The sequence below is a fragment of the Emys orbicularis genome, chromosome 4 (genome assembly GCF_028017835.1).
Source record: "Emys orbicularis isolate rEmyOrb1 chromosome 4, rEmyOrb1.hap1, whole genome shotgun sequence".
NCBI lineage: Eukaryota > Metazoa > Chordata > Testudines > Emydidae > Emys > Emys orbicularis.
In genome coordinates, this window is record NC_088686.1 from 88,478,322 (window position 1) to 88,503,587 (window position 25,266).

Below are 25,266 nucleotides of genomic sequence, written 5' to 3' on the forward strand. Positions count from 1 at the left end.
CTTCTTGCGGCTACTGCTCATCCAAAGACTCCAGGTCAGCCTGACATCTTTCACCAGCACTACATTCCCTTGAAAAAGGGGTTGATGTGTGGTTGGGTGGGAAGTATCTTTTTCATTATTCTTATTGCTTGTGCACGTTTGTTACTTAAAGCACATCTACTGTCTACAAAGCTCTTTTACATATTAAAGCAAGCTGGCACATGTCTTTTTCTCCTCAGGGACACATTGATAGTCACATGCACCAACAGCGCCACAAGTATATTTGCAGGCTTTGTCATCTTTTCAGTTATTGGCTTCATGGCAAATGAACTCAAAGTAGATATTGAAGATGTGGCAGACCAAGGTACAGTATTCCCCCCCCCCCACTTAGAATGGCTTCCGAAATGTGTATGAATGTATTCAATGATCTGTCTTTAACTGTATTGTTATTGCACTGCAAATATGCATCAGTTGGAATAGGGGAGCATGGCTGCAGTGTGAGCTGGAGGAGTCCAGTTGCCATACCAGGACCTCTTGCAGTATAGGCAGCAGAACAAAGCAAGACTGTGGGTTTCAGGCCCCCGGCAGGACTAATTCAGATTAGCCTACAGAAATTTATATATACTCTAAGCAGACACAGTCTGTCCCCCACTGCTGCTGCTTCTGCTCCCCCAGACCCAGTGCTTAAAGTAGATTGAAGAAAGTGTGTGTATGGGGGGGGGCAGGGTGTCTAGCATCACTTGCACATTTGCCTCCTCCCTCTGTCAATTCTGCACCCTTTCCCTGCGGTTTCACCACTTCTCCTCCTGTAGCTGCTGGGGTTCCTCACCCTTGATGCTTGGGAGGGCTGCAACAGGGTCCCCTCTCTCCCTTCCCAGGATGGATGTTGCAGGGAGGGAGGCCCAAGTAGCCATCCCATTGATCACAGGAAGGGAGGAGCAAGGAAGGAGCAGAGCTGCTGGACTCTTTCCGCTCCCTACTCCTCTCCTGTGAGGTTGGTGTGTGTGTGTGGGGGGGGGGGGGGGGCGGGGGCAGGGGAGTCCTAAGGGGATGAAGGAGAGCTCTGTTGGCTTCCTGCAGCAGCTCAAATTGGCTGCTTACAACCCAGGAAGCAGGAAAGTAGGGAAAGCTGCCTAGCAGAGGGGTTTTTCTCCAGGTGATATTACAAATATGCATCCTTCAATCACCTGGCTTGCTTTTTAGAGATTTTATTTCCAGGGTCTGGGACTTGTGTTGATGTGGTGCATGTTAAGCACTTCCCAGATACAGTAACAGTTAAAAGGGGTTGCTGATTTGGTGGTGAGATGTGAGGGAGGGGGGCTTTAAGCTAGGGGTCAGTTCAGAAACTGGGAACATGAGGTTCTGAAATGTGGAACCAGGGAGAGGTTTGTGAGCAGCGCTGGCTAATGGAGTGGGGTGGTCATAAATTGGAAGTGGTATGGATTGGATTGACAGAGGTGTGTGTGTGTGTGTGTGTGTGTGTGTGTGTGTGTGTGTGTGTGTGTGTGTGTGAATATGGAGTGAGTACAAGTGACAGGTGAATTGGTGCTTTGTCTGTGATTGTGTATGGGATGGGAGGTAAGAGGGTAAGAGCTTTATTGGCCAGGACAGAGAAAAGAAGCTGAGAGGATCTTATAATAGCCTCACAGAGGGATAAATGCTATTCTCCTTCAACTTACTGTGCCTGTGGGTGCTCCACATCAGGATGTGCATGTGCCTGTACATTTCTGATCAGAGATTTTTGTCAGCAGTTTCTGTGGGTCTTCACCTGCACTTTATGGATCATCTTGCTTCAGAACAAGGATATATAGGGAGGGATGGATGCGTCGCTGCTCCAGTTTCTTCTCAATTGCCTGTGGCTTGAGAGGGAGTGTTGCAGTGTCCACTTGGTAGCTATACAGCTTTCTCGTTTCCTTTTTCTTATTTAGCACAACTTTTGTGCTTTTGGTGGGACTTCTTCCCCCCATTCTTTTTTTGCCTGGGTGGGGCCTCAGTTTCACCTTGGCCCTTGGTAGCTGTGGCCTGCATGGTTCAAGGGCCACCCCTTTATCCCCAAAACTTTTGCCTGAGCTGTTAAGAATGCTCCGGTGACTGTCCCAGCTCTAGCTATGTTAAGCACAAACCTTGGGAGCCCTTCAGAGTTTTCCAGACTATCCAAAAGGAAGAGACCCCATTCTCCAAGAAGGAAGACAGGGAAGTCATCCTCTCAACCTGGGGAAAAAGGAAACCTTGCATCCTGGTATGGGTACGCTGAGGCTTCTACCTCCTCTGGTACTGAGACCTTGGGTCCACCTAAGAAGAGCATGCTGCATATCAAGAAACCTTCCAGTAAGCAATCTCAAGTGGCATTGGTATCAGTACCAGAATCCGAGACTTCTAAGCTTAAGGAGTCCTCCAAGACCAAGGCCTCGAAGCCATTGACAATGGTGTCTTCTTCAGGCCACAGTAGAATGTGCACGGAACCATCCATGATACTGCCTGATGTGCTGATTCCTGAGAAATAGCATCCAGATTCACCAGTACTGTCCAGGATCTTTTCTCACAAAGACCTCTGCATCCTGGAAAAGCCAGAATCCCCTCTGTTGAGGGCTACCAAGAAGGACTGTCCGCCGGTACTGACTTACCCTTTTTGAAGCTGACAGGCTCCAGTCCTTCCACATACTTCTATGAAGGGTTGACCACTGGTATGATGTGGTCACTGCCCTCCCCCCCCATGGGCCTACTGAACACTATCTGTCAAGGGACACCATGAGGGATTTCCAAGTACTGACTTATCCACTTGTCTTAGCACAACCTTCTCCGAAGGCTCGACCGCTGGTACTGATGTGTTTACTGGTCCCTCACTAGCCTCCAGTATTGATAAAACCCCCTGTACTGACACCTCTTGCTCCACCACTGACCTCTGGATTCCAACACCTTGCCCTTCCAGCCTCCCTCCCTGAGGTACATCCTGAGGAAGAGCCCCCCCCCATCCCTGGCAAACAAATGACCCAGCAACCCTGCCAAGAGCAAACACGGGGTCTTGTCCCTTTTTCCTTGTGTCCCATAACAGTGGGCTCATTGGAACTTTTGGGCCCCATATGGTGACCAGTTCTACAGCATGATCTCATGCAGAGGGCCCAGTAAGAACAATGCCACCAGTAACAGGTCACCTTCCACCGGAAGGACCCCCAGAAGAGCAACAGCTAGGTGCAGAGGAGGAGACTCCACCTTCTCACAAATCGTCCTCTTCACTAGACAAGGCTGTTATCCTTTCCCTCCCGCCATCCTACATGGATGATTTCAAGACCTTTCAGGATCTCATGAAAAGGATTGCGGAGGTCCTAGAGTTTCCACTGGGAGAGATACCAAAATCTCAACATTCTTTACTGGATATTCTACATGACAGGAATGTGTCCCTCTACTTTCCCTAGAATCTTTGAGCAACCTTGCAATCTATTGGCATCTACCTACCTGTGACAAGAAGAACACACAGCAAGTCATAGGCAGCTCAGTGGTCTCACCCAGTTCACTATCAATCCAGAGACTGACTGAACTTCTGAGAAAGAAACCTAGATTCCCTAAGAACGGGCCATCTTCCACAGTTATATCACAGTTGGTCACTTCTTCTAAATGGCTGATTTGACCCACAGGTCGAGAGTCACAAACCATTCCCCTTTCTGATTCATATATTGCACCTATCCTCCCACCCCTCTGGGGATCATCTCTACCATTTCCTACCTTGCCCTAAATATAAGGTTGAACAGATAGAATACATGCTAACTATTTACAATAAACTAAGGGACTATTCAAAGTGATCCTCTTGTATTTAGCTGTGCCACTCTGAGTACCTTTCCCAGAACCGAGGAAGAGCTCTGTGTAACTCTCACCAATGGAAGTTGGTCCAATAGAAGATATTACCTCACCCAGCTTGTCTCTCTAATATCCTGGGACTGACACAGCTACAACACTGTATATAAGTCAGTGGTTGCAACATTCAGTAAAACTATTCATTAGGCTCATTCAGTATCCCTACCTAAAGCAACCCAATTCACTAATCTATTTTGTAACCACATACAACATGATGAGACACATTTTGCAATGTACTATGTCTAGACAGCAAAGAGTGCTTTTCCCTAGGAGCTCCGGTGCATATTGCAGAAGTTACAAAAAGAGAGAACTGAAGCATTTTTTCGATAAGATGTTGCATGTCCCACAATCTGAGGCTTTGTTAGGCGGGTAGCAATCGGTTTATCGGGGATCGACTTACCGCGTCTGGTGAAGACGCGGTAAAATCGATCCCTGATCGCTCTGCAGTCGACTCCGGAAATCCACCTCGGCAGGAGGCGGCAGCGGAGTCGGCGGCAGCGCGGCAGCGGTCGACTTTCCCGCGTCCTCACCGCTAGGTAAGCCGACCTAAAATACGCAACTTCAGCTATGGTATTCACGTAGCTGAAGTTGCGTATCTTAGGTCGGACCCCCGCTGAAGTGTAGACCTAGCCTGAGGGATATTTAGCTTTGGAATTCAAGGATTACAGCTTTATTCAAATACTAACATATATATCAACAGAGTAGAAGTTTGTTGGTTTTCTACCTGGTCCATCTTTCCATTATATGTTTGCCTAGGACAATGGGACCCCGATGCTGATTAGAGCCTGTAAGCACTATCACAATACAAATAATAATGGACAACAGCATCTGGGGAACGGTGCGCTGCCTTTATATTTAATGAAGGCAGCTGAAACCAGGGGGATTGTAGCTAGTGACCATCCTTGGTTATAATCTCATGAGCTTTGAATGCTGTTCTCTTTCACATCAAGGGCCCACGATTTTGGTATGTCTTTCTCCTGGATATATGCTGGAGTATGTGTGACATCCTTCTCATGCAGTGAAGCTTAATGGTCCTTTTTGTTTCTTTCCAGTTTCATTTGAATGGAAGGTACTGTTGTGTATTTCTGTGACTGGTGTACTAATGATCTGTTTTTCCCCCTCTGCATCCACTTCCAGTTAGGGAATGTTACTTTTCCATTTGTGACATTCATTAATTTCCATATTTCCATATTAATTTCCATATTCCCAACAGAGGCGCTGGTCTTTGGGTTACTTTTGAAATAGATATTTTTATTATTTGCTTACTACATTTGACTGGATATGGCTGCTGTGGTTTGAGTATGACATTGCACTGAAGCATTTTTGACTTATTTGCTGTACTACTTAATGACTACTGGCAACAAGTAATGGTCTGATGAAAATGACAAAGGGAAGGGATGATGTCCAGAGCAGAAGAGAGCTCTTAAATAACATCGGGCACAGCACTGTGACTCCTAAGCCAAAACTACTAGTCCTTTGGAGCATTTCAAATGGAAAGACAAGATGAGTTTGCCACAATTGGTGTGTATGAGCACACAAGCTGCAGATTAAAAATAAATATGCAACCATCACTGATCTTTTTGTGTACATGTGGGAATGCTAAAAGCGTATCACATTAAGTCAGATTAACCTTTAGCACACATACAATCCTTTCCAAGAACAGGAGGAAAATGAAGAACAGCCTCAGTGAGTCATAAGAGAAGGAGGGAGAACAGCACAGAATACAAAGAGGCTCCTAACATAAGGAGGACTGAAGAGTTCAAAAAGTGAATGTCACATACTCATGGCTCCTGGGCATGAAGATGTTTCTCTGGCTGCATTAATGTGTATACATTAAGCTATTTTTCTGACAGCTTTATGGTGTGGATAAATCCAGCAGTTCAAAACTCAGAACAGGGTCTAAGGTAACCGATGAGCATCTTGATTCAAAGGCTGCATTAGTGAGTTGAATGGAACACAGAAATCAAGAAGAATGGTAATGTTTGCAGTTACTGAGCGCTCTTTCCGGAGTAGGTGTTAATGAGCGTGAATTTCCATTCAGTGCCCTGGGTCATTTGGTAGAGCTGCAGGATTCAAATGGAGCATAGGTAGCATAAGCTGTAACATTCAACTATCCTATCATACTTATGGGGAATATTGCCAGTGACGTGGATAGAAGCATTTCCTGTTCCATTCACCAGTCTTTCACTGAAGCATGTGTTTTCCCAGAGCAGTGATATTTTTATATGATCGATGCTGCTACAATTAAAAAAAAAATTGTAATGGAAGGAACAAGGTGATGAAAGAAAGAGACACTCTTATTGGTTCATTCTGTATATTGCTGTTCCATAGACTAGAAGTGGTAGTATGTAGTGTTGGAAGCATAATCAGCTGGACTCTAAAGTTTCTCCTGAGACATAAGAGGTGCAGTTAGGATATAGTAAACCAATAGGTAATTCTTTATTTTTAGGATGCTGGGCTTGCATACACATGGTAGCTCCTGGGTTTGTTAGCTTGCATCTCGAAAAACTAGCTTGTTTGAGACAGAGTTCTACCATGTAGAATCTGTTTATGTTCTAGCCTGGAATAACCAATCATGGAATGGATTGCTTACTACACTACAGAAGCAACAACTCAAGTGAGTGAGAGGAGAATTGTACAGCACATTAGCAGGTCAACTCTACCTCTTCTCCCTAGCAAGAAATAGGTGACGTGCTATTTGGGAAGTCAACTTAAATTAATTCAGCCTTCAATGTCTCCTCTGTTATGTTTGTCAGACAACCTTTAGTGCAGTCCCATCTCATGGCTGGACTTGCTGTATGTTCATCCTGCATTATTAACAAATCTGGGATCCAAACTTGGACCCTTGTATTTCATAGACAGATACTCTACTGGATGAGCCAATGATGGTCTTCTCCTGGCCAAGCAAGTGGAAACTGTGTTAAATTTGTTTAAACTATAAGTCATTTTGCCTGTCTTCCTGTGACAGGACGGTAATAGCAGTTTTATCATATGCAATCTTACATGCTTGCTGTACTGTGCATCTACTTCTGACAATCCTTGTATAATGATAGCTTGAAAGCAACTTCCCTCCCCCACCCCGGTAAAAAAACATTGGAAACAGGATTTGTCATGGGTTATGCGCGTATGAGTGATAATCTCAGAGGGTGCTCCTCTGAGTCTGAAAAAGCAGTGAACTCCAAATCAACCAAGCAACAGAGCATGTTAAAATAACCCGTTTTGTACTTGTTGGGTTTGAAGGTTACAGATGACAAGTATCTCTAAGAGAAGCTGTTGAAAACACATGCATGGGAATGTAGCTCCATCCCAAGTATCCAAAAACAGGCAACATCATTTCCATCAGCTTTACTAGGAAACATAGATGCATGCTTTATTCTGTATGGCCCTTGAAGGTGAAAAAAGAAAACACTGGTGAAGAATGATCCCTTCAAACATACTAGGGCAGATTCTTTTCTTGTAACCCATGAAATGTATAAAATTAAATTTCCAATTGTGTACCTCTCAGCTACAGAGTTGAGCATCTAAACAACTGCTGATTCTGTTTTTGAGTGGCTTAGATGGTTCATTACTACAGAGCAAATAAAACCAGCATCCACAGCATAGCGACAGCGGAACTTATCTGATGTGAACTCAAATAGAGCTCCTTAGTGGCACTGAAGTATCTCAAAAAAGCAAGATGGCCCAGTATAAACCAAAGGCATGAGATTTTGGCTCACCAAGGAAAATATATTGGTTTTTGTCTTCCATACATTTGTCCGGGAAAGAAAAGACCTGGTCCACAAAGTGTCTTGAAAAAATGAAATACTGTATGCTGCTCAAAATGTTTCCTACAGCTGTCATTTTTGAGCTGAAATAATTTGCACATTATCCACTGGCACCTTTTCTCTTAACCATTTATCTATGTAAAGACAGAGCATTTGTGTAACAGCTGAATCCCTTAAGGGGTAAAGATTCTGAGTTCTGCTGAGTTCTGTTGTTGTATATTTCCATCTTGTATCTCTCATGTATTCATTCTCTTGTGTTCAGTCTTCTGAGCGCTCACATTCTCTTTTACATGCTGTCTCACCCATTCTCATGTGATGATTCCATGCTCCCTCTCTTTCTTATTCTTTTACTTTGTCTTCCTAAAACCCCATATATAATGGGAAATACCAGTGTTTTTAGGATTAATGCTTCCATTAATCAATCTTTTTATTTTAAGCGCTATCCTGATTCAAACAAATGATACTGCAGCCTCCAGAAATAATTTCAAGGTGTGCTGTTAAAATTATACTGGAACTGATGAAACATTTGCCAAACTGAAGTATGGAATATGGCTGCAAGCTTGGAGAAAGAACTGACAGCATAAGGGACATGTAATCATAGGTGTTAGAGATGGAAAAGAGCAGGTAGTCCATCTCCCTGCCAACAGCATGGCTTCTAGTGCAGCAGTTCCCAAACTGTTATCTGCAGAGTGCTCGTATGGTCCTCAAAGAAGTGGCTAGTCACATGGTGTTGGTTTTCCTCCCTGTTTCCACTCCTTGTTTCCAGCTGCATCTGCAGAAGCCCAGGCAAATGTGAGAAGTAGTATAGACCATAAGACAATCTCTCTTAGAATCTGGCCCATGGTATATGCACTCTCCCCCTGTCTGGAGATTGTTGATGATGGGAAATTAATTCCAGATTATGAAAGAAAGTTACAACTGAACTTCCCTGGTCTGATTTTGTCTGATTTGAAACTAAATTTGTCTGAAGTGCTGTAATATCCAGGTTAAACATCCTGCAACTTGAAAATTATGTACTGTATATTATATATAACGTATGCTGAAATCCGTTATTCAAGAATAGGACACGAAAGCAATAGAATAGTAACCACCCAGGGCCAAATTCTGCTACACTTACATTGCAATAGGTAAGACTTCACACCATGGACTAAGGGAAGCAGAGTCTGGGCCTTAATTGTAAACTAGAACAAAGTAGCATTGTATTGTTTCCTGAAACTTAGATCTTTCTAGCTCCCTGATATTTTCCTTCCTAAAAATAATCGTTGTCACTCAAGATACCACAATCATTTCCTTTTTTTGTCATTTCTAGGTCCTGGCATTGCCTTTGTGGTTTATCCTGAAGCCTTAACCAGGCTTCCTCTCTCTCCGTTCTGGGCTATAATATTCTTTTTGATGCTTCTAACTCTTGGATTGGACACTATGGTAAACTGCTTTTTTCAACTTTCTTCTTGCTCCACCACTTCTGTCTTTAGGATCATGTTACATACTACTTGCTATGTGGTCTGTTACTAAACCTCTTTGAGAAGAGAGAAATGAACTGAGGACAATAATACTTAATTCATAGGGAAGCTTTGAATTTTCATAGTTAATGTTTAAAATAATAGGTGCTAAGCACAATCATGTACACAATGAATTTATCGTGTAGTCTATTTCTCCATCATAGCATATTTTGTATAAAGGCTAGATTATTATTAATGTTTTGTTTTTCTGTGATCCCAGTTTGCCACTATTGAGACGATTGTGACCTCCGTTTCAGATGAGTTTCCCAAGTACTTGCGAACCCACAAACCACTGTTCACTCTTGTTTGCTGCATTTCCTTTTTCATCATGGGATTTCCTATGATCACTCAGGTAAAATATTGTCTTTGAGCACCACTGTGACTTGTCCTTCGATTCCTCTCTCCCATGGGATAATGGTTATGTCCCAGTTTCCCAATGGAGCCCATGCCTCCTGACTCTGGAATAGCCAGAGATACTGAATTTTAAGAACTGTTAATTTTGTTTTAAGATTCTTTTCAGAGGTTGTCTCCTTCTATGCCCTATAAACTGGGACTCATGGGTACTAAGGCCATGTCTACACTGGGAGCACTTTACCAGTATAGGAATACTAGTATACTATGCCAGCAAAGTGCTCCTAATGTGGACACAGCTACATCTACAAAGCACAGTTTTGTACTGATATAGTAAAACCCACCCCCACAAATGAACCAAGCTTTACTGGTAAAAGCATGGTTTTGCTGGTATAGCTGAGTCTACTCTAGGGACTTGTGCTGGCACAGCTATGTTAGACAGGCCTAACACACCTTTATACCCCTGAATGACATAGCTATACTGGCATTGTGACATAGCCTAAAGCACCTTTCCTTACAGGTGGAGGGATACAAAAATAGTTCCAATCAAATTTTGGAAAGAAATCTAAATTGTTCTGTAGTGTATTCAGCATACAACCAGTACATGCTGGGCTGCTGCAGTACCTCAGGCCATAGGGGGTGTGTGTGTGTGTGTATGTGTGTGTGTGTGTAAATATATTTAAATAAAAATTTTACCTTAAAAAAGAATTTGCTGCTGATGAAAGGTGCTGTAAGGCAGCAATAGACATAGGACAGATGCAGAATGGATACCAGTTGTGGAAGCTTCCTCACCCTGCCACCCCGGTATGCCTCAGCCCTTGCTGGGCTTCGTGTGTGTGTGTGTGTGTTACATTCCTTGCCCTGTCTGTTGAGATTGCCAAGAAAGAGGGTGCCAGTTGTGGTGATATTTTGCAATATGGATCCCTATCAACTGGGAGGTGAACTGAGAACACACCCACCCACGCATTTCACATAAGCCACTGAAAAGCTGCTAACTACTTCTGGCATTACTGACCTTGGGATGGATTCAAACCAGCAAATTAGAGGTGAAAAGCTCTTTATTCCATTGGTCCACACTTTATGCTATGCAGAGGGTGGGAATAGTACATAGTAGACAGATACAATATATAGCATATGTGTGCCATAGGTAATTGCCTTTTTTTAACTTTAGGGTGGACTGTACATGTTACAGCTTGTGGACACTTATGCAGCTTCTTACTCTCTTGTCATCATTGCCATCTTTGAGCTTGTTGGGATTTCATATATATATGGTAAGAAATCAGTATTGTTGTTGGATAGCATTTAGAGATGGATATGGCGAAAGGGATGTTTACGGTACATGACGAAATAAGAAATAAAGGAAGTGGCAGCGCATGAAAGTTTAGCTTTGAATCTCCTCAGCAGTGCAATGCAATATTAGAAAACAAGAGAAAAGAGGTTCAGAAACATTATTTTAAATGAATGATTCAGTGATGCTTCCTTACCAGAGCAATTCTCTAAACTTATATATTCAGGTGATTACTATTTCTATAGCACAAACAGTGTGCTGGTCATTTCAGCAAGTGGTTAATTATGATTATCGTTATTATACATTTATCCAATCGTATTGGATGAATACTGAGAAGTTGTTTAAAATATGCAATAAATTAAACAATGGGTAATATCCTCAGCTGGTGTAAGTCAGTGTAGTTCTCTTGATGTTAATGAAGCTACATCAGTTTATACCAGCTGAGGTTCCTGGCCCTAAAAACTGTTTAGGAGTGACACTTTCAGGAGACCCATTCTTGGAAAGAGGCACTGTCCAACAATGGTACAAGGAAATGCGAAGCTCTCCCTTTGCAAAAGACAATCCCTGCCTTCAATCTTAACATTCTCCTGGAGACACTTGGTGACGTGTCTTCATTAGAAAATGCAGTTGTGTTAGAACATGATATTGAGGGGTCATGATGAGAAGCACAGTTCTGCAGTCAGTGCAGACAGGGATGAATTGTATCTAATGTTATATCAGTTGGTAGTAAATAATCCTCTAATTTTCTAGTGAAGAGAAACCCTTGGGCACACACAATGTTTCATTTTTAGGCCCTGCTCCTGCAATGTGATGTGCATAGACACTTGGGTCCATCTGTAAATGAATTGCTCAAAGCTGATCTCATTTCAAAGCACATTGACCTTGTGGTTACTGTAGAATGCCCACTTGTTGCTGAGGGGTGAAAGTTATGTAAAGGATGTGAAAAGAAGGAGAGATTGGGGCAAAAGTGGTATAACTGGGGCTATTGAGCCAGTTTTACCTATTATCTTCTACAACAGCATGCTAGTTTAAATGGTGGTAGTGTCGTTGAGGGATGGGCATGGCAGGGATTAAAGTTAGCCTTTGCCATCAGTCTGTGCCTCTGACTCTGAGTATATAAATCTCGTTACCTTATTAAAATGTGTAGAGCTGAATTCTCTGAGTTCACAGACCCGGGTGGAGTGGGTTTGCGTAGGGGTAAGTTAGGGCAGAAGTTAGCCCAATGAACAGGAAATGTTACCCAGCTAAACAATGTGAAATGTTAAAGGAGAGCTTCAGGCTGCTGGATTTTGTTTGATCAAAATGCTCTTTGCTCCCATGTCCACAACAGTTATGTATTTTAATTAGAGATGATTCAGAATTTATAATAATCAACACACTTGGGTAGAACAAAAATACCAGATAATATTGGTAATGGTTACCAGCTTGGCATCCAAATAACTATCCAAAAGGTACTCAGATCTGAAGCTTGGCAAGATTTCCTGAAGTGAAATCTAAAGGACAGATCATGGGGGAGGAGAGAGGGGTGACGGCAGTGGTGGCGGGATGCCTGGTTTCTGCTCCTGGCTCCTAGACGAGCTGCCTCAGCTTACATGTGGAAAGGCAACAGTAATACTTCTCTGCCCCTTTGGGATGTGGTGAGACTCAACTAACATTTGTAAAGCACATGCAGATCCTCAGATAAAATAGCAATGCATTACATGTGCAAACTATTATACATTTCCACATTTCATATTGATAGAGAGCACCCTGCACTCTTTTTCCAGACATGTTACAACACATCAGTTCCTCTCTCTTCACCACTCTTAATTATCTCCTAATTTTGAAAGGGGCCAAATATTTTTCGGAGTTAAGTTTTTGTCCTTGGCTGCTCATGAGCAGTTCCCATTGAAGTCCGCTCCTGTTGAAGTGAATGGAAACCACTGATGCATCCATCTAAGTCCAAGGGAAGAGTTGAGTGCTAAATAACCCAGAGTCAAACAGGGTGAGCATTATAAAGAGATGTTTATAATTTGAGGCAGAAGAGATGAGCAGCTTTTACCTTTGCCCTTCTCCAACAGCATGGTAGTTAAAATAGTGGAATGTGGGGGAATAGCTGAACACTTTTTTTTTTTTTGGCTGAGCTGTTGGCAATAGGTGCTAAAACAGCGCAAAACACAGTGCCAGATGTTGTTTACGAAGTGAAGTGATTGCATATTGCTCTGTGCCAAAAGAAAGCATTAAAATGACAGGACTCTTTCATTGCATTCCCCTGTTTGACTTATTTGAAGATGAATTGAGTTCCCATGTGATTTCTCTTGAGAAACTCAACAGTGAGGCCTGTTTATAAGATTTGTATTGCCACTTTGTGGTGGATTTTATTTTTATGGAAACACATAAAAGGAATCTAACAGAAAAAAGAACAAATTCTAGTAAAGCAGCAGCCTCATGGGCTATCGGAGGGTTGTGTGGGAAAAGCACAGAACTGAGGGTCAGGACCAGGGTTTTATTGCTGGCTCTACTACAGACTTCCTGGCTGTGTCTGGCTGTCTTTTCTGAACAGTTTTTCACCATTACTAACGTTAGTATAGCTGCAGCAGTTGTCACAGGTAGTGCTAGCCATTGGCGGTCTTAAGCAGGAATATTTTGGGGGCCCCCCTGCACACAAAACATACTAAAAACAATCAAATAAGGGGCTCCCTGGAGCTGCTCAGGGCCCTAAGCAATTGCTTAGTCTGCTTATGCCTTGCGCCGGCTCTGAGAGTTGTGGCAACAGAGGGAGCACTAGTGCAGCCTGGGCTGCAGGTGGCTGTTGGTGTTCTTAGCACCATATTGTGTACACTTGATCATAGCAGGTTTGCAACAGCACTGTGGTAAAAGCATCCTTGGGATGCTGACACTGTGTCTATACTAGTGCTCTCATGGTTGCTGTGCCAGTGTTAGCAATAGTGTGTGGGAGGAAAAGGCTTGTGTATTTCTAAGGCTCCACTGTGACCATGGGCAAGTCACTTAGGCCCACATTTTCAATAGAGGCCTTTAATTTTGGGGTGTTACAATTTTGGGATGCCCAACTTTAAGCTCCTAAAGTTTTAAACATCTCAATACTTTGCTGAGAGCAGTATCTACAGCACTCATTAGGCTAATTAAAAAAATGATGGGCTTGCATCAGGTGCTCCGCATTTTCTTCACTTTCTGTCATCTGGCTCCACAATGGGGTCTCTGTGTGCTCTTATGGACCTCTAAGTGGGCTCTACACAAGCAAATCTGCCCACGTGGAGTTGGTTGCAGGATCAAGGCCCATGTGGATGTCTGCAGAAAGTGATGGGACAACAGATGTGGGGTACTGTGACAAAGTGCAAGGAGTGAACAGGTGAGATGGCGCTCTGAACACCTTAGATGCTAATTAATTCCTCCAAAGGAAGCTGATTGGGGCGATTAAATAATCAGGCTGATGGGCTGGGTGGATTAAAGATTCAATTAGCCCATCAGTCCAAGTCTGAGATAGAGCCAAAGGAAGGAAGTGGGAAGAAAAAGTGGAACAGAGCTAACTGAGTTCAGTCACACAGAGACCTCAGGTCCTGAGAGGGCCAAATCACTGTAGATGTTGTAGATAGACTGTTGCATTGGGACTGTAGTAGTACTAGAGGAGGGAAGTTGAAATAAAAGATCACTGAGTACACACCTAATGGAGTAGGTGCAGTTTTTGCAGGGAAGAAGACAGGAGGAGATGCACTTTGTGTTACACATGGGGGGCTTGTCTGGGATCATGATGTCCCCATTGGTGGTGACAGAGGACCAGATGGGGGAAGCTGGTACCAAGAGTTAGCATTCTGGTAATGGTGCAGACCTTACAGTGGTTGGTGGAGCAACAAAAACAGATGCAGAAAGCTATGCATTTGTTCCAGAAACCCTACAGGTGGAATGACAGTCCCTTCTTGCATGGCAGGTTGAGCAGCAGAATAGCCTTCAAGAGTTCATAAAGTAACAGGTGCAGGGGCAGCAGAACTGATATAGGGTCTAGTGAGTCCAGTGGCAGGGAACAGCAGTTGGACCTGGGGTAAGCCTGTATAAGATGGGCCCAGCAGAATACCTTGATGTGTTTTTACTAACTTTTGAGAGGGTAGCAATTGGAGCTGGATGGGATAAGGGATCGTGGGCCCTCTGTGTGGCACCCTATTTGTCCAGAGAAGGCAGCCTATATGGCCCTGAGCGAGGAACAGGCCTTAGTCTAGGATAGGATAAAAGCAGCCAACCTGGACAGGTTTGACCTTTTGGTTGAAAAATACCTCCAAAATTTTGGGCCACTAGATGGACTGGAAGTGTGTAACCCAAGACAATCATGCAAAAATTATCAGACTGGGCAACATATCAGCTAAGGGCTGAAGTTCAGGGGAAATAAGGCATGATGATATTGGAACAATTTTTCCAGAGCTTCCCTGACACGCATGCATTCGGGTCCGGAGGTACCAGCTGACAACCCTGGAGGAAGCGGTTAAGCTTTCAGAAGAGCTTGTGTACGCAGACTTTCCCAGGAAAGAATTCCAGACATTTCAGGGACTGAACTCAGAAAGAAGGGGGGCAATTTGGCCATACCCAAGACGATTGAAAGGGAAAAGGAGGAGATGAGGGTAGCTGGGGAGTGGTTTGCTACCAGTGTGGGTGGCTGGGACATATGAAATGGGGCTGCCCAGTTATGGAATGTGGGCGCTCAAGATTTTGTGGGTGGTCTAAAACTTTTGGAGATGGGCAGAAAAAGAAAACACCTGCAATCCCTGTAAAAGTGGGGAGGAGGTATCGGGGGTGCTGGTGGACACTGTCTCAGGATTCACACTCATCTGGAGGGATTTGGTGGGATTGGATGCTGCCAAGTGGGATCCTGAAACTAGAATATATCCACAGCAAGAAGAGACTCTGCCCAATGGCAGAAATCCCCCTAGAGGCTGAGGGGAAGTTGAAGAGGGTTGGGTGGTAGATGGGCTGCCTCATCCAGTCACTATAGGGACAAACTGGAGCCCCGTCCCTTATAAGAGGAAAATGGGTGTCCAGAGGCCCTCACAGCAGGAAACAAAACTAACAAGGAATGGAGCAAAGGGACTGGACATAGAAAAATCAGAGCACCCTGGACAGAAGACAGGAGGAAAACAGGACTTCCCTGGAGAAATGAAGGGAGGAAAAAGACAGCCTCGAACAAGGGATAGTGGAAAATAGTACTCTTAGCTTGCAGATGAAATAGTTCCAGGGAACCTCATTGCCAGAACAGAGGGAGGAGGAATCCCAGGAACAGTTCCTGGGGCTGGTGGAATCAGAATCCCTAGTGGAGGAGAAAAAGAAGGGACAGCAACAGGCCCTGCCCCAAACCAAAAAAAAGAGGGAAAAGAGAGTGAGGAAACAGGCTGCCAGTGGTGCAGAAACAGTTATGGGGGGCGATCCCCAACAGCAAGTGTGACTTCTGTGGGTGGAAGATGGACAGCAACCCTGGGGGCAAGCATGAGCAGAAGGACTCCAGCACCTCCCTTAAAGAAAGGAAGGTGCAGGGGAAGCAAAACCTGTCTGGGAGGCAAGAGGGGGAAGGTGTGTGACAGAGTTCAGGAAGTGAACAGATGAGCCTGCATTGTGATGATTTAGATGCTAATTAGTTCCCTAGAGGAAGCTGATTGGTGCGATTATTTAATCGGGCGGGTGGGCTGAGTGGGATAAATATTCAGCCCAAGTCTGATAAAGAGGCACAGGAAGGAAGTGCCGGCGGTGCGGGGACAGAGATAGTTGAGCCCAGTCACACATAGGCCGCATGGAAGGGAAACCTCTATTCCCCTCAGGTCCTGAGGAGAGGGCCAAAAGCACTGTAGCTACTGTAAACAGATTGTTCCACAGGGACTGTAGTAGTACTGATGAAGGAAAGTTGAAATAAAAGGTCACTGAGTACACACCTGCTGGAGTTGGTGCAGTTTCTGCAGGGAAGAAGACAGGTGAAGAGGCATGCCCTGCTACAGGTACCAATGAGCACTGGCTAAATCTGGCACCTGGACTCCAAACTGCTAAGCCAAAAGCATTTAGAATTGTCATTTTGCTCATGATTTTGAAGCGTTTCTACTAACATACTTATAGCATAGATAAGCACTTATGCAAAGGAGAACTAGGTTTTATATAGGATCTTAGTTTAGAATAATTAGAAATGGAAAAGATCTATTAGGTCAAATCTACTTCTCCTGACCCTCCTCTTAGTACAGTATTGATGCTGTAGTAATTATTATTGTTAATAATAATAAATGACACTGACGTACAATATAGCAATATATATCCAATATAGCTTCTGAAATTAGTCAAGTGTCAAAGCTAAGAGACACCCTGGCTTTCGTTAGCACTAAAAATAAAGGGCCTTTTATATCTTACATTTTCTTGGTGTTCTTATTTATGCCGGGTATTACCACGACACTAATTTAACCATACATTCCTTTATTAAAGCCAAAGGCCGAATAATATTTATACTATTGCTCTAAACATGTCTTAAAAAGCCTAAATATTAAGCAATTTACTACTACCAAATAGTAACAAAACATTTATAAGCATTTGATCAAAATACTTACAAATGGGCTAACCCCAGGTGTGCTTAGCCCCATATTGGTCAGTTCCAACATGGTCAGGCAGGTATTCGCAAGGAGCCCTTTAAAAAAGTTTACTTTTTTATACCTTTTTAACCAAGTGATGTCATTGCCAGTTATTGGACCTTAGCTAAGGCCAGATTGAAGGAGTTTTTTATATAGCCAATTGTTTACTGCAACTGGTACCCAATTAACCGTGTTCTATTTCTATTACTTTAGCTCAAAGCTTAAATGAGGTCACATTGGTATTTTGAAGGGTCTCTACAAGTTTAACACAACAGTTCTTCTTTCTCGTGATCTTACTCTTTTTGGTCATATGTTTTGGGCTTATTGCTCATGCTAATATCCCAACTCAATTTAAAATCATAGTTCACTCATATCTATATTTCTACACATTTACTCCCTCAACTAGTCTCCTTGACTTCAGTGAGACTGGTTTTATAAGGACTCCTCACAGGAGTAGGATGCAGTGTTTACAATTTGCACTGGCAGAGGTGGGAACTACATCTTCATTTGTGTATTTATTCTAGCAGCACTTTAAATTGGCATGATGCATTTTTGAACTCAGACAATTGCTTGTTTTACACTCCAGTGACACCTTTCTCCACGTACTTGTACTCTTCATACCAAGCAGGCTGGCATTGCACCAGGCAGGAGCTTTTGATGATGAAATAAGTCTGTCTTCAGCTCTTGTTACACGTTCTGCTTGCTGAACTCATCACGTTTTTTAAATTAAAAAAAAGAAAGCCATGCTTGGTTATTTCCTTGCAATCACTTGTTTTTCATTAGTACTTGTGCTACGTAATCCAATCAAAGCCTTGCATTCCACAGGCCCTGCACAGACATTTATTCTCCACTTGTTTAGATTATGGATGCATGATTGGTAAGGAGCAGTTTAGGGCTTCACTCGTTAATTGAATCATCTGCATAATCCCCATCAGTGTATTTTGGAACACACAAAGCTGCCAGAGCTGGGTGAAATACTGCAGAAAACTATGCGCTTGAAGTTTTAAATGAATTCTTTTGATGCTCTTTGTCTTTGTTTCTTGGCAAGAGCATGGCAAAGATGTTTAATCTCAGAAATGTTCATCAACACAACTCCCTTGGGATATTTGTAGAAAGTAAATTTTGATTTGTAATTGTGAACATTTCTATCTGCATCTAGATATTTACATGGCCCTCCTCATCCTAGTATCTGAGCATCTCATACTCATTAATGGATTTTTTCCTTACAACACTCCTGGGTGTAAGGAAATCGCCACATATTAGGGATGGGGAACTGAGACATGGGGTAGGTTGTGACTTGCCCAACATCACACAAGAAGTGTGTGGTTGAGCTGGGAACTGAACCCTTGTCTCCTGAGTCCCAGTCCAGTGCCCAGTTCCTTAGAATATCCTTCCTTTTCTCATGGGGCACTTGATACTAATATATATGATCATCTGATCAAGGAAGAGAAACATACTATGTGACTTGTGTGTCCACTGTACTGTGCTTGACTTCTGAATTGCTGGTATCGAATACTTGAAGCAATATTTGCAGCAGTGGGTTTCTGAGCGATCAAGAGGCTGAAGTAAGTTTTATCGAAGGGCTTCAAACACATGTGTTGGGGTTGGGGTCACAGGCAGTTTTGACAAGAGAAAGGGGCTAAAATGAATATCTGAATTGCTTGCTGCAAATTGTTCATTCAGCTCTACTAGACTTGCAACTAGATATTAATATAAAACAATGAGGGTCAAATACACTGTTACATGAGAACAACTCCCACTTAAGGCGCCTGTTCAGCAAGAATAGTCCCTGTGGCTACTATGAAAGTAAGATTATATACTTACTTTGTGGTTCTGCAGTTCTGTAAGAGAAGCACTGGAAAAGTCACACTGAAATGGTGAACTAAAATTGCTCTTAATAACCATAGAAATGAAATGAAGAACAGAGGTGGTCATGTGAGAGGGGGCCATTAACCATCAGGAACTATGGAAAGGAGAGAGCTCATTTTTTCTTGCTTTCATAGTCCAAGGGAAATCAGACAAACTTTCTATACTTTCATCCTTTGTAAATTTGTGTTCGTCTCTAAATATAACTTTTCTTCAATACCATTTTTTCTCTTCTACTTCATTCCTCCCCCTTATATGTTACCATGAATGGGGTTTTATCTCTTTTCATATCTAATGCTCAAGTCCTAAAAGAAGAAGTGCCAAAGGCACCTACGTTACGATCATTCATAAGAGAGAGTACTAGGGGTACCAGACGTTCTGGCTCTCCTCCCCCCTCCCCCCTAAAAAAAAAGGATTGGAAAGGCATTCTGGAGCATAATGGCATGACATAAGCCCTGGTCTCATCTGGTATTACTTCCCCAAGCCACCTTACTCTGCTCATATTTCTGCTCCTTCTGTCTGATCCAAGCAGTAATTATGATCACCTGCATTGCTTTGTGAGGAACTTCTTAGCACTATCTGGACTGGTACCTTTTTTGCAGCGGGAATCAGAAGTTACTGTACACCAAACTACTACTTCTCATGTACTGTGGAAATGTTAAGGCCTGGACTATCCCTTTGCACAAGTTTCTAAGAGCAGGACACCTTGAGTCAACTCCAGTTGATGTCAATAGAAACATCTTCCATTGACTTCAAAGGAAATTGGATCAGGCCATTAAAGCATGGGCATCATCTACCCATGCATTCAACACATCCACATGGCTGGCTATATAAGGGCAACAGGAGTGAACAGCCAGCGATGTTGCTTTTTCTTGTAATCTTACTCCTTTTTTTCCCCTCTACCATTTTAGACTCCATCCCCCTCTCCACATCATGCAAATTGTATTAACTGCTGTAGACATACAAGTAAGGAGGAATGTTAAGCTTATATAATTTAAATGGGAGAGGCACATAATACACATCATACCCAAATACACATCATAGCAGAAAATTCAGCCTTGGGCTCAAAATTTCTCACTTCCTGTCACTCTCAGAGAAGGACAAAAAATGGCACATTTAATTCTGTTTTGTGGTGGGGTGTTTTTTTTGTTCCTTTTGGAGGAATAATTAACAGATGTGGCAATGTTCTAATGAGATGTGGGTTTCCATTAGAAAACATCTGTTACTGAGCACAGGCAATCTACTTAGTGGTAAACAGGTGTGCCGAATGGTAGTGACAAGTCAATGAGTGCCAGATCCTCAGCTGGTGTAAATTGGGTTAGCACCCCTGAGCAGAAGCTGGGAAATGGGAGTTATGCCAATTTACCACAGTAGAGGATCTTCCTCAATAGAAATTAGACAGAAAGCACTTTACTGCATATAGAGAACTGGTGTAACAAATGAGGAGAACTGGCTGCCTTAGGATGCAGATCGTCATTTACTTCAGATCAATGGAGTGATGACAATTTACACTAGCTGAGGATATGCCTTATGGTTTTAATGTAGTCAGTCTGATTCTGATCTCGCTTTCCACAGTGTAAATCAATACTAATTAAATCGAAGACAATATATTAACACCAGTGTGTGAGTATAGATTTATAGAGATTTGGTCAACCTTTACTTTGACTGGCTGGTATCCATCTCTGGCCCTCAAAGGTTCTGGAACCCACGTTGCTTATTGAAATAAATGATCAATATATAGTCAGTTTGCCTCCAAAAATTAATAGAATCTTTGTTTGAGTGCCAGTTATGGGAGGACTATATGGCCAGTTCTGTGGACTGCTAGGGGCATCACAGAATTATCTCTATTATCTATCCTGGCACTTCTTAGTTCTGAACTCTGACTTCTGCAGAAGAAACACCTGAACCATGAAGATTTCCAGTCTAAACAAATCAAATTAAAATGTAGTGGGTTAATACTAAATCATATTCATCAGACAATTAATGGGTCTGTGTTGATATTTCAAGACATTTGAGGTAAAGGGGCAATCCACTGACATCACCTCAACCATCTTACAAAAGTCCCAACTCAAATATAATTAAAAAATGCAAAACTAGCAAAAAGTTGAAACTGAAATCAAAGGAAAGCATCAATCATCTATTCACTCAATCATGCACATAGAGGAACAGTTCCTGTTTTCAGACAGATGCTTATAAATTTCTCTCTTATATTTTGTCAAGTATCGGGGGTAGCCATGTTAGTCTGTATACACAAAAACAACAAGGAGTCCTGTGGCACCCTAAAGACTAACAGATTAAATCTGTTAGTCTTTAAGGTGCCACAGGACTCCTTGTTGTTCTTATATTTTGGTATTCAGTGGCTCAACTTTGAACAGCCTTTTTAACACACAATATTTGGATGAAAGGTCATACTTGAACTTGGTCAGGGCAAAAATCTTTGCCTCCAAAAAAAGTCACAGGCCGGTCTGCCTCACAGGGGGCCTGATTCAACATGAGATCTGAATCAGGCCCCCTGTACGCAGAGTGTTTGAGATCATGACGTAAATTAAGTTTATTATTTTTTACAGTTGTCAGGTGGTGGATGAGTCAATTAACAAAGGTTATCCTCAAGTGTGTGTGTGTGGGGCGGGGAAGGACAAATAAATATAGAAATTTCAGACAACATCATAGAGTTGCAGCTAGCCAACAAAAGGGATTTTGTGAGTCATTACATTAAAAATGATTTTTGAAACATACGGTATATTTAATCTGTATGTACAATTTCAATTTGCTGTAATTTTTAGGGAGTAAATAACTTATTAGAATTGTGTTCTACACAATATTCTCCCATCATACTGTATGGTTAGAACATCTATTGAAATTTTGAATTGACAAGTCAGAGAGTTTGTTACCATAATTAGACACAAGGGAGATCACAATAGTTTTGCAGACTGCAGCCAGTCTCTCACCCCTAACTGTATTTGCATTTGTTATTTACAGGCTTGCAAAGATTTTGTGAAGATATAGAGATGATGATTGGATTCCAGCCAAGTATATTCTGGAGAGTCTGTTGGGCGTTTGTGACCCCGACTATTTTAACTGTAAGGCAAAGAATTTTCTGAATGTCTCCTGTTCAATCAGATTTTGTTTGTTTGTTTATAAAACCTGCTCTTTCCCAAAGACAATAATTATAGCTCAAAAATATATACCTATCAATCATGTGTGCACATGTACACATGTATACATATGTATGTGTATACATATGTATACGTGTGTGTGTGTATATATATATGTGTGTGTGTGTGTGTGTGTGTGTGTGTGTGCACACATACCTACATATACCTATATGCATGTATATTTATATATATGATTCTATAGTGTTCTCACCCATTGACTTCTAGAGGAATTTTGGGTGTGTTAGGACTCAAGCTGATCCTGTAAGTCCAGATTCAGCAAAGCACTTAAGCACATGCGTAATACCCATGGAAATAAACGGTAGTAAGGCTTTTGATACTGTCTCGCATGACCTTCTCATAAACAAACTAGGGAAATACAACCTAGATGGAGCTACTATAAGTGCATAACTGGTTGGAAAATCGTTCCCAGAGAGTAGTTATCAGTGGTTCACAGTCATGCTGGAAGGATATAACGAGTGGGGTCCCGCAGGGATCGGTTCTGGGTCCGGTTCTGTTCAATATCTTCATCAATGATTTAGATAATGGCATAGAGAGTACACTTATATAGTTTGCGGACGATACCAAGCTGGGAGGGGTTGCAAGTGCTTTGCGGGATAGGATTAAAATTTAAAATGATCTGAACAAACTGGAGAAATGGTCTGAAGTAAATAGGACAAATGCAAAGTACTCCACTTAGGAAGGAACAGTTAGTTGCACACATACAAAATGGGAAATGACTGCCTAGGAAGAAGTACTGCAGAAAAGGATTTGGGGGTCATAGTGGATCACAAGCTAAATATGAGTCAACAGTGTAACACTGTTGCAAAAAACGCAAACATCATTCTGGGATGTATGAGCAGGAGAATTGTAAGCAAGACACGAGAAGTAATTCTTCCGCTCTACTTCGTGTTGATTAGGCCTCAACTGGAGTATTGTGTCCAGTTCTGGGAGCCACATTTCAGGAAAGATATGGACAAATTGGAGAAAGTCCAGAGAAGAGCAACAAAAATGATTAAAGGTCTAGAAAACATGACCTATGAGTGAAGATTGAAAAAATTGGGTTTGTTTAGTCTGGAGAAGAGAAGACTGAGAGGGGACATGATAACAGTTTTCAAGTACATAAAAGGTTGTTATAAGGAGGAGGGAGAAAAATTGTTGTTCTTAACCTCTGAGGATAGGACAAGAAGCAATGGGCTTAAATTGCAGCAAGGGCGGTTTAGGTTGGACATTAGGAAAAACTTCCTAACTGTCAGAGTGGTTAAGCATTGGAATAAATTGCCTAGGGAGGTTGTGGAATCTCTGTCATTGGGGATTTTTAAGAGTGGGTTGAACAAACACCTGTCAGGGATGGTCTAGATAATACCTAGTCCTGCCTTGAGTGCAGGGGGCTGGACTAGATGACCTCTCGAGGTCCCTTCCAGTTCTATGATTATATATAAATAGATATTAAATGTGTAAAAGCTAAGCACATGCTTAAGTGCTTTATTTATTTCAATTTTTAAAATACCTCCATAGTCACCCACCCAAGCAATGCTGAATAGGGATGGACTTAAGCATGTGCTTAAAGTTAAGCACTTAGTTAAGTGAATTACTCAATTGGGGCCTCAGTGTGTGATCCAGTTCTACTGTGGTGGTAGTGGGAGTACACACATCTTTCTCCAGGAGTGATAGTGGGGGCATAACTATTTCTTACCTAGTCTCTTGGCACTTAGCAGGACCAATAACAAATGCTCTGTTCTACTTGAAACTATGTCATTGTGCCAAACAAATTCAGTTCTAGTGAACAGTTTCTGAATTGCATAAACACCATACAGAGCACCATAAACTGAGAGTAGACTTTGTTTCTTTTTCTTTCTAACACTGGAGCAAAACGTTATCTACTTAGTTATTAAAAGCAATGCTTCACAGTGCCAGTAAGTGGCACTGTATGCTAGTAGTTTGGTTGTGATATCTCTAATGAAACTTAAGTTGATATTTTTGGGAGCAAAAGCCATATAATTTTTCTGCTGCTGTCAAGATTATCTTGTATGGTGTTCATTTTTTAATAGGAATATATAAGAAAATTATATTTTTTAGTTTTATAACTCCATACCAAAAATGTGGATGATATTATTACTAATTCCCTTTTATTCTTTACTATAACTTTAGATCTGCATTTGATTAAAAAATTACACAAAGGCTCTGAATTTTAAAATCAGTAAAGCAATGTTTTCAATTTGCTAGAGTCAAAATAGGGGATCCATGTGCTTGTGTAGCCTGGGATCTGAATTTTGAATTTGGCCATAGTGTTGTATTTTCTTTACATCTGGTAAGCATTGGCACTGGAATGAGAGAACCTGTGACTATAAAATTTCTGGTTTACTGCTGAGCTAAACCAAGACTTAAGAACTGACAGCAGTCAAGGACTAGGACCAAGAATTGAATCTTGGTCTCCCCTATGGTCTCTTACCACACATTGGAAGCAAACCATGAGGACAGCTCAAGCCCATATGTTTTGACTGAACTACAAGAATGGGAAAATATAACGTCTAGAGATAAATTTATAGTAGTAAATGATCAGACATGATACTGCTTTGTTTTCTGTGCTCTTTTCCTATTGCATAATGATTGTATCTCTTCCTACTGTGGTCTTCTGTAATACTAATATTTGATGTATTTGAATGTCTTAAGATTAGAGTTTAAATTACTTCATGTCTCCAAAAATAAAACTGACCATTTTTATGTGTCTTCACATAGCTATATTGCTATAAATCTTCTGTGTGCAATTATTGTGCACATAGGCAGTTCACAAAAGTTACTGAATTATGCACAAATGTAAGCAGATGCATTGCTATTTATACAGTAAGTGAAATGGAGTAACTTAACATAATTATATTAGGAAACACTGCCAATAGACTGTGTAATAAAGCTTATTACCCTAGGGACAAGATT

At 42.0% G+C, this 25,266-nt stretch overlaps 1 protein-coding gene across 1 annotated transcript in view; it reads left to right on the top strand.

Annotated features, from left to right (window-relative positions):
* The window catches only part of SLC6A5 (solute carrier family 6 member 5), a 53,645-nt gene that overhangs the window by 25,330 nt on the left and 3,049 nt on the right, over positions 1-25,266 (top strand). The window contains exons 10-14 of the mRNA XM_065404387.1: positions 219-343; positions 8,902-9,014; positions 9,312-9,443; positions 10,614-10,713; positions 22,160-22,260. Of these exons, the coding sequence (XP_065260459.1) occupies positions 219-343; positions 8,902-9,014; positions 9,312-9,443; positions 10,614-10,713; positions 22,160-22,260 (571 nt within the window). The remainder of the gene's footprint in view (positions 1-218; positions 344-8,901; positions 9,015-9,311; positions 9,444-10,613; positions 10,714-22,159; positions 22,261-25,266) is intronic.